This window comes from Leucoraja erinacea, chromosome 7 (assembly GCF_028641065.1).
Source record: "Leucoraja erinacea ecotype New England chromosome 7, Leri_hhj_1, whole genome shotgun sequence".
NCBI classification, from domain to species: Eukaryota; Metazoa; Chordata; class Chondrichthyes; order Rajiformes; family Rajidae; genus Leucoraja; species Leucoraja erinaceus.
The window spans coordinates 48,551,051-48,567,119 of NC_073383.1; the positions used below are offsets into that span (position 1 = coordinate 48,551,051).

General features: G+C 45.5%; 1 protein-coding gene across 2 annotated transcripts in view; it reads left to right on the top strand.

The window, feature by feature from the left end:
- The window catches only part of ahr2 (aryl hydrocarbon receptor 2), a 132,422-nt gene that overhangs the window by 93,976 nt on the left and 22,377 nt on the right, over positions 1 to 16,069 (top strand). For both annotated transcript variants that reach the window (XM_055638517.1, XM_055638516.1), the window contains exons 3-5: positions 441 to 562; positions 7,078 to 7,167; positions 15,842 to 15,965. In XM_055638517.1, coding sequence (XP_055494492.1) covers positions 441 to 562; positions 7,078 to 7,167; positions 15,842 to 15,965 — 336 coding nt within the window. The remainder of the gene's footprint in view (positions 1 to 440; positions 563 to 7,077; positions 7,168 to 15,841; positions 15,966 to 16,069) is intronic.

A 16,069-nucleotide genomic window follows, 5' to 3' on the forward strand; every position in this document is an offset into this window, starting at 1 on the left:
AAAGTGTGAATTGTGAATGTGTCAGAATTCCAATCAATTGTAAGACTCATTGGTGAATCACTCATTGGTGAAGGTAGAGTCATACTCTACTGAATTGACAGTTGTGATTTGTTTGACCTGTGGGCATGACCAATGCATGCATTAATTTACTCTTTCAGAGTAAAACAATGCCTCATGAAGCATAGTCAGTCGTGCCCTTCACATCACTATTTCTTGGGGGAAACTATTATTACACTATATTTGTTATTTATATAACTTTATTTTTTCTCTTCCCCGTTATGTACTATGTATTATGTTTACATATTCACATATTCTGTTGTGCTGCAACAAATAAGAATTTAATTGTCCCATCCGGGACATATGACAATAAAACACTTGACTTGAAATTCCTTTATTGTCTACTCCTTTTCTAAAGCACCCTTTTGTTTTTGTTTTTGCAGCCAAAATGAAGAAAAACAAGGCCGGCTGGATGCCAGACAAGCTCGATAACTTCCACGAGAACAGACAGCTGAGTGGTCAGATGAACGTACCCTTATTTTCTGAGGGAGAATTATTGTTGGAGGTGAGGATTGAAATAGCTCATCCATGGGGTGGATTATCCTGGCATTTGCTTCTCAGCCCTTTAGTAGTAAGAAGGGAAATGTGGGTGGTGGGTAAGTGTAGTAGAGGAACCAAACGTGTCTGGGCAGCAGTGTGGGCAGGGGATGAGGTGATACTTGATGTCAAGGCTGTTGACCATGCACAGACCTTAGAGTACAGAGGCAGGCCCATCCGATGCAGTGACAAGGCTGGTGATTAGCAAAAGACCTGCCAGAGATGGACAACTCAAAGACAAATATAAGCCAGCTATTTAGAAGGTTGATAGAAGATACACTGGGCAGGAAAAAGAGATTGAGAGAGAGTGCTGACGAGCGAGGTTTGGTTTTCTCTCCCACTTTGAAAGAGTTGCATAATGGTGTTAGATAACGAAAGGCAGATAAAAAACATAGAAACATAGAAACATAGAAATTAGGTGCAGGATTAGGCCATTCGGCCCTTCGAGCCTGCACCGCCATTCAATATGATCATGGCTGATCATCCAACTCAGTATCCCGTACCTGCCTTCTCTCCATACACTCTGATCCCCTTATCCACAAGGGCCACATCTAACTCCCTCTTAAATATAGCCAATGAACTGGCCTCAACTACCCTCTGTGGCAGAGAGTTCCAGAGATTCACCACTCTCTGTGTGAAAAAAGTTTTTCTCATCTCGGTTTTAAAGGATTTCCCCCTTATCCTTAAGCTGTAACCCCTTGTCCTGGACTTCCCCAACATCGGGAACAATCTTCCTGCATCTAGCCTGTCCAACCCCTTCAGAATTTTGTAAGTTTCTGTAAGAAAGGTAGATGCGACGGTATTTAGGATTATACAATCCCTCCAGAAATAGTTGATTAATTAATTGTGTGGAATGCTGATGGGGGTGTTGATGTGAATGGGAGGTTTGCAAAATGGAAGACCGCTTGCTGCAGTGGTTGGAAGGTTGGTCCAGACTCCAGGGAAGTATGTTGTGTGCAAATTGATCTACATTATGAGAGGATAGAAAGTGACCCTGACTTAAATTAGCAACATGAAGGTTTAGGTTTATTATCATCACATGTACTGAGGTACAGTGAAAAGCTTTGTTTTGCATGTTATCCACACAGATCAGATATACCATACACAGATACAATCATTTCAAACTCAAATGCAATAGATCGAGCAAAGGGGAAGATACAGAGTGCAGAATATAGTATTCAGCATTACAGCCCATTGTAGTGCTTCATTCATAGACAAAGTCCAAAGTCTACAATGGGTAGACGTGGATCAGCCAGCATCCCAGCTGATGGATGAACCATTCAGAAGCCTGATAACAGTGGGGAGGAAATCTGTTCCTAAGTCTGGTGGTGTGTGCTTTCAAGCTTCCGTACCTTCTGCCTGACAGGAGCAGAGAGAAGAAGAAATTACCAGATGGGACAAGTCTTTGATAATTGTGGTTGCTTTTCCAAGGCAGCGTGAAGGGTAGATGAAGTCAATGGTGGGAAGTCTGGTCTGAGTGATGGACTAGGCTACATCTACAACTCGCTGTAATTTATTGTGTCTTGGGCAGAGCTGTTCCTAAATGCAAGCTGCAACCCAGCAATATGCTTTCTATAGTGTAGAAGTCTGTAAGAGTCACTGGAGGCATGCCAAACTTCCTCAGTCTCCTCAGGAAGAGGAGGCATTGGTGTGTGTACTTGGCTGTCATATCAATCAGGTCCATGGCAGATCATTGGTAATATTAACACCAAGGAACTTGAAGCTCTCAACTATTTTCATTTTGACACATTGGTGCTGATTGGGGCATATACTACACCATGCTTCCTGAAGTCAATAACTAGCTCCTTTGTCTTGCTGACATTGAGGGAAAGGTTAATGTCCTGACACCAGGTCACTAAGTTCTCTATCTTCTTCCTGTGCTCGCATCGACATTGTTTGTGATTTGAGCCACCACAATGGTGTCATCTACAAACTTGTATATAGAATTAGAGCTGAATTTGGCTCTGCAGTCATGAAGCATTCAGGAAGCATATTAGGGAACTGAGAACGTATCCGGTGTTGCAGGGCACCAATGTTGAGAATTGTTGTGGAGGTGATGTTGTGATAGGCTCCAGGAGCAGAATTAGACTATTCAGTCAATTAAGTTTACACTGCCATTCAATCATGGCTGATCTATCTTTCCCTCTCAACACCATTCTCCTGCCTTCTCTCCATAACCCTTGACAACCTTACTAATCAAGAATCTGCCAATCTCCACCTTAAAAAATATCCATTGACGACCTCCACAGCTATCTGTGGCAATGAATTCCACAGATTCACCAGCCTCTGACCAAAGAAATTCCTCAACTCGATTCTGAAGACCTCCACTGATTGAGGTCTGTAATATGCTTTTCTGACCTCTGGTATTTTACTCTACCTGTTTTACATGTGTATGGTTTGAATGTACTCTTGTATAGTATGACATGACTGGATAGCACGCAAACAAAGCTTTTCATTGTATCTCGGTACATGTGACAATAATAAACTGGCATGAATACTAATACCTCTTTGTGATAGCCTTCATCTCCTCCAAGTGAAGACTGGGCAGTGAGATTGATGGCCTGGGGGTGCAGAATACAATGCTTATATCTGAGTAATATCTCAAGGAGGTTTGCAAAGAGTGTGTCTCTCTGGTGCCATCAAGTCCAGGGAGGTGCCCTGCCTGATGCATGGGAATGTGGTCAGGACTGGAGAACTATGCTGTTTGTGGAGCTCTTATCAGCCTTAAGTGTAAAGAACTCTGCCAAGTGTAGGGCCTGAGTGTTTTGAATGAGACCAAAAATAGTCTGAGCCAAGAAGGTCAAGTTATCTTGGCATTGATGGAGAGTTTAATGGTGCCTTCCCATGCTTGAGCTGTTTCAGAGAGCCGAGAGCTATTGTTTGGAAGGAAAAGGTTCGCTTGCGTGACTTGGGGCTGATTTTATATTATTTGCTGGCAATTTCTTCTCATATTGGAGCAGCAGCAGAACAAAGCAGCCATTAATTGTGTGGGATTTTTTTCACCAGCATTGATGGCGTTGCACAGGGCAAAGTGTTATTTTAAAGAATGTGTTTTTTTTTTAAATCTAAGGACTGGATCACCCTGCACGAATAGGCAGGGTACAAGAAAAGTTGGCAAAAGTCTACATTCTGCTTTACTGTTGGGTGTAAAAATTAGAAGCATTTGCACAGTCCTGCAAGATATTCCGAAGTTTAGATGAGCTCCGTTTCTCTTTATTAATCTGTAAACACTTGGGTCTTGTTTACAACGTGCTTGGGAGTTTTGCTGTTCCAAGAACAACCAGCAGCCTACTCTCCCCTGCAGATGGTGGGCACTCATCATCTTAGAAACATAGAAACAAAGAGAAATAGGTGCAGGAGTTGGCCATTCGGCCCTTTGAGCCAGCACCGCCATTCAATATGATCATGGCTGATCATCTAAAACCAGTTCCCCGTTCCTGCTTTTTCCCCATATCCCTTGATTCCTTTAGCCCTAAGACCAAAATCTAACTCTCTTTTGAAAACATCCAGTGAATTGGCCTCCACTGCCTTCTGTGGCAGAGAATTTCACAGATTCACATCTCTCTGGTTGTATGAGTTTTTTCCTCATCTCAGTCCTAAATGGCCTACCCCATCTTCTTAAACTGTGACCCCTGGTTCTGGACTCCCCCAACATCGGGAACATTTTTCCTGCTTGCATTTTTCCTGACCAATTCTTTAAGGATTTTATATGTTTCTATAAGATCCACTCTCATCCTAAATTTCAGTGAATACAAGCACAGCTGAACCATTCTTTCATCATATGTCAGTCCCGCCATCCCGGGAAAAAACCTGGTGAACCTCCGCTGCACCCTCGATAGTAAGAATGTCCTTCCTCAAATTAGGAGACCAAAATTGCACACAACACTCCAGGTGCGGTCTCACCAGGGCCTTGTACAACTGCAAGAGGATTTTCTTGCTCCTAAACTCAAATCCTCTCGCAATGAAGGCCAACATGCCATTAGCTTTCTTCACTGCCTGCTGTACCTGCATGCTTACTTTCATCGACTGATGTACACGTATTGTTGTACCTCCCCTTTTCCTAATCTGACACCATTCAGATAATAATCTGCCTTATCATGCTTGCCACCAAAGATAATCTCATATTTATCCACCTTATATTGCATGCATCTGCCCACTCACCTAACCTTTCCAAGTCACCCTGCATCCACATAACATCCTCATTGCTGCTCACACTACCACCCAGCTTTGTGTCATCCGCAAACCTGGAGATGTCACATTTAATTCCCTCATCTAAATCATTAATATATATTGTAAATAACTGGGGTCCCAGCCCCGAGCCTTGCGGCACCCCACTAGTTACTGCCTGCTATTCTGAAGATGACCTGATAATTCCGACTCTTTGTTTCCTGTCTGCAACCCAGTTCTCTATCCATATCAATACCCTACCCCCAATACCATGTGCTCTAATTTTGCACACTGGTCTCTAGTATGGGATCTTGTCAAAGGCTTTTTGAAAGTCCAAATACATCACATTCACTAGCTCTCTGAATCTGAATCTGAATCTGAATTCCTTTATTGTCATTCAGACCTTTTGGTCTGAATGAAATTTTGTGCCTGCAGGCATACATATAGTAACAAATAACAAAAACACACAATATACACAAATTAACATCCACCACAGTGAGTTCACCAGGCACCTCCTCATTGTGATGGAGGCAAAAGTCTCTGTCTCTTTCCTCCTTGCTCTCCCTCTTTCTCTCTTTATCCTCTCTTCCTATCCTCTCTCGCAACCTCCCTCTCACCATCCTTACTCTCTCTGCCCCTTAACTCCCCACACCCTTCACCCCTCCATCCCCCTCCATATTTCTTCTTTCTCTCCCCCTCTCTCTCCTCCCTCTTTCATTGCTCCTTCTCTGTTGCCCTTGCTCTCTATCTACCTTTCTCCTCTCTCCATGCCTCTTCCTGTGTCCCTTTCTCCCATTCTGCCCTGTCCTCACTTCCCATCTCTCTCCCTAACTCCCTCCTCACTCTTTCTCTTTCTCTCCCCACTTTTCTCTTTCTCCCCTTGAGGACCTCACTATATAATCATATTTTATCATTTAAAAATAAATTGGATAGTTATATGGACGGGAAAGGTATGGAGGGTTATGGTCTGAATGCAGGTGTATGGGACTAGGGGAGAATACGTGTTCGGCACGGACTAGAAGGGTCGAGATGGCCTGTTTCCGTGCTGCAATTGTTATATGGTTATATGGTTATATAATGTTAAATCATTAATGTTCAGTTTAGTTACAGAATGTCACTTAGATTGGAAATCTTCCTCACATGGTCGATAAGCTTATCTGGATAGCAAATTGAAATGCCCTTGAGTGTGGCGTTCTTCAGTGTGATGGTGCTGTGAATGGAGCCTTGATTTACATCACCATCTGGCCCAGCCTTGACCCACCAATTCTTGGTGCTCACATTCTGTCCGAGTGTTACATTTCTCACCATAGATATGCTGAAAAACAAAATCACCCAAATTTGTTTTAAAAGGAGGTTGGGTTGGACGAGGATAGGAAGCAGGATTCTCCAGGCACCAGTTAATGGACAGATAGGTGGGAGAATGGGGCGGCACTGTGGTGCAACAGTAGAGTTTCTGCCTTACAATGTCGGAGACTTGGGCTCGATACTGACTACAGATGCTGTCTGTATGGAGTTCTTACGTTCTCTCTGTGACCGCGTGGGTTTTCTCCGAGATCTTTGGTTAACTCCCACACTCCTAAGACATTCAGGTTTGTAGGTTAATTTACTTGGTGTAATTGTAAATAATCCCTAGTGTGTGTAGGATAGTGTTAGCGTGCGGGGGTCGCTGGTTGGCGCAGATTATTTGGCCTATGGGGCTGTTTCCGTGCTGTATCTCTAAACTGAACTATCTCTAAACTGTCAGGAAACCTGGCGTCTTGCCATGGAGGCGGGAGGCATGTAGAGGAAGACTGGCACAAATCTCTGCTCAGATACAGAAGCCCACCCTCTGTGTGTGAGAGAGGTGCCCTCCTTTTTCCTCGCAACATTTGACATCATTTTCCATCACAGCACCAGCCACATCGGATGGCCGCTTCATTGTGTGAGCACGGGTGGTCGTGTACTCTCGTGAGTTGATGAGGCCTTGCATCGCCTTAGCTCTAAGGTGCTATGCTGAGCTCCGTATTGTTCATTGATTTGCCTGCCCTGCACATGTGGTGTATGGGGCACATGCAGCGGATTCCTATGGACTCCTTTAGCAACCAAACAAAAACAAGCTCCAAAAGTTCCCAAATCCAATTCCAACCCATATTTTGTCTGTCATTTAAGCATGGTAAAAGATTTATTCGTTAAACATTCACTGGCTCCATCGTGGTCAGCTTTGTGGTCCTCAGTGCCATTAGCTTGTTTTGTGGTCCTCAGTGCCATTAGCTGATTTCAGGTGATGTGCTCAGTGTCACAGTCCAGTTACTTATGCTCCTGTGTGCTGTTTTCTAGGCTCTGAATGGCTTTATTCTGGTTGTCACCGCTGAAGGATATGTGTTTTACGCATCCTCCACCATCCAGGATTATCTTGGCTTCCACCAGGTGAGTCTAATATGCACTGCACGAACGGGCCTCACCATTGTGGGCAGCACAGTGGCGCAGCGGTAGAGTTGCTGCTTTACTGCGCCAGAGACTCCGGTTTGATCCTGACTGTGGGTGCTGTTTGTACGGAGTTTGTACTTTTTCTCTGTGACCCCATGGGTTTTCTCCAGATGCTCCGGTTTCCTCCCACATTCCAAATACTTGCAGGTTTGTAGATTCATTCACTTCTGTAACTTGTCCCTAGTTGTGTAGGGTATGAAACTGGAATAACATAGATCTAGTGTATGGGTGATTGTTGGTCGGTGTGGACTTCATTTCAGATTTCCAGCATTTGCAACTTTGTTGATTTACAAATTCAGACTTTCTGACTGTGTAATGGACAAGGATGACTGCATCTAAGGAGCCCCATGCACTTGTGGTGAAGACCCCTATGTTCACGGTGTAGTTCAGAGCCATTGCCAAGGACACTGAACTTGGAGACTTAAGTGATTAATTAATAAAGCTCACTTCCCCAGACTAAGGGCTTAAACTTTAAGGTGTTAGACAGGGAAAAGTGTTTAGGTACTCCAATAGACATTTACCGGGCTTATGCCTGGGATGAGAGTGCCATCCATCCTATTAAGGGAGGTCGGGTCTCGTATTCCAGGATGTTTAGAAGAATGAGGGGTGACCTTATTATAAAAACACAAGATCCCAAGGGACCTTTCCAAAGGATAGATGTGGAGATGTTTTCACTGATGGGAGGGCCTTGAATGCGGGGACACAGTTACAAGATAAGGGACCAGTCAATTAAAACTGAGATGTGAAAAAACATTTCTCGAGGGGGTGGTGGTGAATCTCTGGAATTCTGTGTCCTATGGAAGAGAAGGCAAGGCCTGGTCTGATCAGCCATGATCACATTGAATGGCAGGGCGGAGGGAATGTAGACTATTAATTGTAATAAGGCTCTATGTGAAAATGCTGATGGATAGGCAAAACACATTTTCATTGCCAATCTTTTAATTCCATCAACTATCCAAAATCCTCCATTTCCAGGCACTGTGTCTTGGAAAGCTGATGGCTCAGCATGGTGTCCTGGACTGACCTTCTGCTCTTGTACATTTACTGACGTGCTTTTGCACCAGGGGCGGAAATCCTGGGTGGGACAGGGGGGACGGGACGGCCCTCCATGTTTGAGAGGTGGAGGACATCCCCCCCCACGTTTTTGTAATCCGGATTTTAAAACCCGGTGAAATCTCCGCTTTCCGCGAGACAGTTGGGGTGCGACTGATGATTGAGGGCGCCGATTGGACGAAAGAGACGTCGGCCAGCAGGCAATGGGGGCGGGACATGATGATTCAGCACGATCATTGGAGGAGGGAGACGTGCCAAAACACTCTTGGCACAGACCGCAGCCAGGATCAATCACGGCTCTCCGGCGCTGTCCCGCCCCCACCCGAGTTGCCCCCCTCCCCACACCCGAGGGTGGCCAGAGAGGTCGGAGTCAGACGGGAGCTGTGCCCCCAGGCCCACAGCCAGCGCAGAGAAGCAACGCTAAACCCAGCTCAACTCTGCCTGTCCCACCAGGTTAACCTACAGCCCTGCCTGGGCTTGCGGGAAATATGGCCCAGGTTTACAGCCAGCACTGAGAAGCAGCGCTGGTGTCCTGTCAGTCCAGGCAGGGAAGTAGGTTAACCTGGCGAGACAGGCAGAGTTGAGCTGCATTTAGCGCTGGATTGAGCCTCCGAAGCCTCGCGCGTGTGTGTAAGTGTGCGCATGCACGCGCAGCCGCCAGGAAATTGTGTTCCCCCTGTCCCCCGGTCCCTTCCATATTTTGATAGAGATTGCCGTGCCTGCTTTGCACAGTAGTCATGAGCCATTGTCAGAGCCACTCTGCACCACTGATTTATCACACCATTACCTGGGATCAGGATTCTTTGAATGAGAACAAACTGAGTGAGATTGACTAAATTTGGAAAGGAAAGATGAGAAATGATATAATTGAAAGAAAAGGTCCCGGAGGGTGGATGCACAGAGAATGTTTTGTCCGGTACCCGGATGTGGCGTCGAAGAACGAGAAGCCGAGGCAAAGAAGTCGAAGCCAAATAGCCGAATGGAAACGAAGCCGAAACGCCAACGAACCGAAAGAGCGGGACGCCTAAAAGCCAACTAACCGAAAGGCTGCGTCGCCTAAAAGCCAATTAACTGAATGCTGCTCTGCTGAAAAGTCAAATAACGGACATGATGTCGCCGGGGGGGTGGAACTTGTCAGCAATAGTTCCAGACCCCCGTGTCCATCACATCACTGGCCGGTGGAGACAGGAGGATGGGTGTTAATTTCCCACACAAGCCATTATTTGACTTTACAACAGAGCAGCATTCGGTTAGTGGGCTGTTAGTTAGACGACTCAGCCTTTGGGTTAGGTGGCATTTCGGCAGAGCGGCCAGTCGTGAGTTTGCTTTTAGGCGACGCAGCCTTTCGGTTAGTTGGTTTTAGGCATCTCGCCCTTTCGGTTCGTTGGCGTTTTGGCTTCATACGCTTTCGGTTATTTGGGGTTTCGGCTTCGTTTCCATTCGGCTATTTGGCCTTGACTTCTTTGCTTCGGCTTCTCGTCCTTCAACGCCACATCCGCACACGGTTTTGTCCAGGTGAAATGTTGAATATGAGAGGTCATAAAATAAAAGGAATGGGGAGACATGTTTTTTTGCAGGGATTGTAATTCACTGGAATTGCTGTCCACATGAACCCGAGTCTTTGCATCAGTACGCAGTTCCATGTCTGCACCATCAGTACACAGTTCCATGTCTGCCCCATCAGTACACAGCTCCATGTCTGCCCCATCAGTACACAGCTCCATGTCTGCACCATCAGTACACAGCTCCATGTCTGCACCATCAGTACACAGCTCCATGTCTGCACCATCAGTACACAGCACAGCTCCATGTCTGCACCATCAGTACACAGCTCCATGTCTGCACCATCAGTACACAACTCCATGTCAACGTATCAGTACACAGCTCCATGTCTGCACCATCAGTACACAGCTGCATGTCGGCACCATCCGTACACAGCCTCGTGTCTGCACGGTCAGTATACAATCCCGTGTCTGCATCATCAGTACACAGCCCTGTGTCTGCACTGTCAGTACACAGCCCCGTGCCTGCGTGTCACTACATAGCTCTTTCACTGTACAGTCAGTACACAGCCCCATGTGTTTGCGTGCCAGCACACAGTCCCTCTCCCGCCATCTCTCAGCAGGCAATTCAGAGAAGCATTTCCTGAGAGTTGGAAGGGAAACTTTTTTCACTTGTTGCATGTCACAGGCGGGCACATGAAGCAAACAGAGAAATGGAAACTTCAAACTGAGTCTTGGTTCTCCAGCATAAGTGTTATGTCAGGGTATTGATACTTCACATTCCTGCAGTGGGAATGATTAAACCCCAGTGGTCCAGAGTAAACTGATACCGACCGTTCGATAAGTTGGCACTGCGTGGTATAGTAAAGCTGTGTGCTTATGATGTTGCTTCACTTATTTAGTTTGCTGGAAGCCCCTCATACATTCCCCACTCCCTGCTGCTGTGCTTAAGGAGCATTGACAGTGTTAAAGCAGTGCCAGGAAATGAAGTCTGCTCAGCACCTTCTGATAAACCAAATTTTAATGGGAAACTTCTGCTTTGGTGCTTTGACTGAAGTTGTATCCTGGCTGTGTGGGAAGACGGATCCTATTTGTGGTTACTTGTCCTAGGAGGGAGCCTCGTATCCAGTATCAACAACGGGCCTCAACCCGTAAGGATGTTCAGGATGGAGCGTGGCACGTGCATGTTCGTGTGCGGATGATTGATGGCTGATTCAATAAGCACTCCTGGAGTTCGGGAATGTTTTCCAAGTTTTTGAGGGCACCATCCCAAGGTGGGAAGGCAGGGCTCATGCTGTTAGCCACATGGCCAGATCCAAGTGTAGCTGCAACTACAGATCATATGACAGTTCACAATGGAGCCTTTCTCTCCACAACAGACCAACTGTTCCAGTGGCAGAGGTGGAGGGTGACAAGGTTTCAACGAGAGCCATTGACTTCCTCACCATTGCTTAGGCCTGTGCCAGAATATACAGTAGATCCAGGACACTTGTGGAATGAGGCAATGATATTTTCATCTGCAGAAACTCAGCGGGCGAGGCAGCATCTATAGAGCGAAGGAATAGGCGACGTTTTTCTTTATTCCTTTATTCTTTATCTGTGTACTGTGGATAGCTTGATTGTAATCAAGTACAGTCTTTCTTTGACTGGATAGTACACAAACAAAAGATTTCCACTGTACCTGTACACGTGCCAATGATAAACCAATCTAAACTAAACTTAAATTTCCCCTCTCACTTTAAGCTTTTGCTCTCTAGTTTTAGAATATTCTGATCTGAGGCGAAGACTGAGCATTCACTTTATCCACGCCCCTTATGATTTTGTATACTTCAATAATGTAATCCCTCAGCTTCCTATGCTGCAATGAAAGAAGTTGCAGTCTATCCATCCTTTCCCTCTAACTAAAGCCCGTAAGTCCAGGTATCATCTTGGTGAACCTCTTTTGCACTATTTCCAAGTTAATGCCATCCTTGCGTGAGCACAGTTGAGTTGCACACAGTACTCCGTGGTCTTGCCAGTGACTATACATCATGATGTCCAACTTTTGCTCTCGGTAACTTTCCCAAAGAAGGCAAACATTCCACACATCACACCTTATTTATCTCATCCGCCCATTTTTAGGGAATAAGGCCACTTTACTCCAAGATCTTTCTGTACCACAACACTCTCCAGGGCTCTACCAGTTACTGTGCAAGTCCTTCCCTGGATTAGGTATATCAAAGTGCAACACCTCACACTTGTCAGAGTTAAATTTCATTTGCCATTAATTGGGTCACCTTACCACAACTAATCCACATCCTGATCTAAATTAGGATATCCTTCCTCACTGTCCACTATTCCACCAAGTTTGGTGTCATCTGCAAATTTACTAACAATGTTAACTACGTTGTCATCCAAATCATTAATGTAGATAACAAATGAGTGGACCCAGCACCGTCTCCTGCGGCTCTCCATCGGTCCACAAGCCTCCAATCAGAATAAGCAACCCTCCAAAGCTCCAGTTGATGGCATCAATTCCCATTTGTAGAATCATATAAATGTCCATTGACCTTGAGGTTGAATGCTAGCTGTCTTTCCAATTGAAGCATGTCTAATAGAATTTGAGTCATGGAAGCACAAGCATCAGTCACACCATTGTGTAGATTGCATGCTGTATTTGGAGGAGCAGAATATATTGAACGACTTTAATATCACAACGTTTAAGAAACATTTTAACAGGTACATGGATAGGACAGGGTTAGAAGGATGTGGGCCAAGGTGGGTAGGTAGGACTTGTGCAGATGGGACATGTTGGACAGTGTAGGAAAGATCAGCCGAAGGGCCTGTTTCCACAGTGTGTGACTATGACCATTTATTAAGGAATAAGAACCATCTGCTGTAGAGATGTGGAAGAAGGAACTGCAGATGCTGGTTTAAACCGAAGATAACTCAGGGGGACAGGCAGCATCTCTGGAGAGAAGGAATGGGTGATGTTTTGGATTGAGACCCTTCTTCAGACTGCATTCTGAAGAAGGGTCTCAACACGAAATGTCACCCATTCCTTCCCAGAGATGCTGCCTGTCCCGCTGAGTTACTCCAGCTTTTTGTGTCTATCTGCTATAGAGATGTTGCATGCACACTGGGTGCTCCTCAGTGGTGCACAGTGGTCTCAGTTCGAGCAGTAGGGATGGGGGCACTTCATGCAAAGTATCTGAGGGTGTACATGTGGATGTCCGCTACAAGTCAGATTGCACAGTTGTGTTGCACCCTGTGGCTGAAAAACGTAAAGAATGACCATGATGTACAGCACCAGAAACCGTCAGCATGTAGTGATCATTGAGAATAGATGAGAGAAGCACATAGTCCCTTCACTTTATCATGTTGACGTTATACCTCTTCTGCACTTTCTTCCTGCTTTTCTCTCTTACCATCCCCCTTTTCTCTCTTTCTCTACTTGTTCTTCTCAGCCTCTCCACTCCCCCATTTATCTACCCCTCCGTGCACCCATCCACCTCTTCCTTTCTCTTTTCCCACTCTTCCCCACCCCTCATTTTCTCTCTTCCTCTCCTCTCCCACTTTCTCTCCTTTAGCTCTGCCTTTCACTTGCTTCAACGGTTCCTTCCATTCTTTCCAACTATCCCCTCTGTGTCCAGATCTCCCCATGCACCTTCTCACCTCATTCCACTGCTCTCAAAGTTTTGTTTCCACTTTACTGCAGCTGTGGGACCCAATTCTAATCCTGTTGTTCATTCAACTTGCTGTCCTGTAAACAGGTTATAAACCTGAAGTAAGAAGGGACCCGACCTGAAACCTTATTTGTCCATTTCCCTGCATGGTTGCTGCTGACCCGCTGTGTTCCCCCAACAGTTTATTTCTTTGCTTATAAACACGTCAGTTGTGGGAGTGCTTATTATCTCTTGAACTTCGGAATCCCAATTCCCCTCTCTCCATCCATGCCTCTCCTCTCAGGGCCCAGCACATTGATCCAATCACAAAGAAAGCTCAACAATGGCTGTACTTCCTCAGAAGTTTGAGGAGATTTGGCATAATGCCAAATACTCTGTATTATATACACTCGGGTGTATGGTGGAGAGCGCACTGTCTGGATCATAGATCGTGGCCTGATTTGGTAACTCGAATGTGAATGAAGGAGTTGCAGAATGCTTTGGACCTTGATTGGTCCATCACGCGTATTTACCTGCCCATTATTGTAGGGAGCTAGAGGAAGTGCTGTATCAAATGGCGGCTAATATCATCAAATTCCCACCATCCGGGCTATGCTCTCACCTGGTTGCTACCATCGGGAAAAAGGCACAAGAGCATGAGAACCGTGACCTTAAAGTTCAAGTCCAGTTTCTTCCCATCAACAATTAGGCTCTTGAATCACCCTGCACAAACCTAACCGCAACCCTACTTCCACAACTATTTTGAACCTTGTTTATGTTGTGCTAAGTACCTCGGTTTGCACTATTATGGCCTGGTTACCTAGTATTACTGAAACATTATTGTATTATTAACTGTTGTACATTTATTTGTGGTGTCATTGTGCTAATGTGCTTACAAAGTAAGAACGTCTTTGTTCCAGTCCTGGTATATAAGAAAATGAAAAACACGTGACTCTCCTTCCATCCAATCTCATGAGGGTTATGAGGTCACGGTGGCGCAATGGTAGAGTTGCTGCCTTACAGCAAATGCAGCACCAGAGACCCAGGTTTAATCCCGACTACAGATTGTTTGTACGTTCTCCCCATGACCTGTGTGGGTTTTCTCCGAGATCTTTGGTTCCTCCCACACTTCAAAGACGTACAGGTTTGTAGGTTAATTGGCTTGGTAAATGTAAAAATATATATTGTCCCTGGTGGGTGTAGGATAATGTTAATGCGCGGGGATCATTGGTCGACGAGTACCCGGTGGGCTGAAGGGCCTGTTTCCGCGCTGTATCTCTAAACTAAACTAAACTAAAGTAAAGGACCTCCCCTTGCCATTACTGCTTTACAGGAAGTGTCACAGCTGGCGTCCTGGTGCCATCGCAACAACCTGGAGCTCAATGCTCTTAAGACAGTGGAATTGATAGTAGACTTTAGGAGAGCTCCCCTTCCCCTCACCCCACTTACCATCAACAACACCACAGTCACATCTGCGGAGTCTTTTAAGTTCCTGGGAACCATCATCTCCAAGGACCTTAAGTGGGGTGTTACCATTGACTCCACAGTCAAAAAGGCACAGCGGAGGATGTACTTCCTACAGCAGCTGAGGAAGCAGAATCTGCCACAGGCAATGATGGTCCAATTCTACACAGCCATCGTAGAGTCTGTTCTCACCTTCTCCATCATGGTCTGGTTTGGCTCAGCCACCAAGCACGACACCTGGAGGCTGCAGCGAATCGTCCGATCAGCAGAGAAGGTTATTGGCTGCAACTTTCCCTCCATTGATGAACTATACAATGCAAGGGCCAGGAAGCGAGCGGACAAGATAATCTCTGACCCCTCTCACCCTGGCCACAAACTCTTTGAATCACTTCCTTCTGGAAGGCGACTCCGGACTGTCAAAGCTGCCACAGCCAGTCATAAAAACAGTTTTTATCTACTCAACAGCCAAAAATCTGTAGCCTCCCTTTGATCTGGTATTTTGTTGGTTCACATGCTTGATCAATGGTGTTTTATCATCAATGTTGTATTATTATTAATGTTTAGTGTTTTCCGAGTCATTCATAACTGTCACTGTATGTCATGTTGTTACCTGTGGGCGGAGCACCAAGGCAAATTCCTGGTATGTGAATACTTGGCCAATAAACATAAACTTACTTAATTTACTTACTTACTTTGATGAATAATGCCACCCAATGTTCTATATATATACATTCTGATTGACTGGTTTTTACAGTTTCAATCTGTTTTGTTTGTTTAGGTTTCAGTATTTCCAGTTTCTCATACTAGTTCTATACGAGCTCTAATTCTTTGTTCCCAGGAATGCAAAGAATTTTTGGTGCCTCTGCTTGGTTCACAGCTGCTATTTATTCTCGGCCCCTGCACTGTCTGACCGGTTGATTGACTTGATGGGATTATTCTGTTCTTTTCCAGTCGGACGTGGTGCACCAGAGTGTGTATGAGCTAATCCACACGGATGACCGGCCCTTGTTTCAGCGGCAGCTCCACTGGGCCCTCAATCCACCCGCGTGCCAAGATCCCAGCCCCCACACCGACAGTGAGTTATCGGCGAATTTTACACATCAAAACCTTATTTTGTACTCATGGGCACTCTTTCCCATGTTACACATGGTGGGAACACTGCCAGAATGTGCATGAATA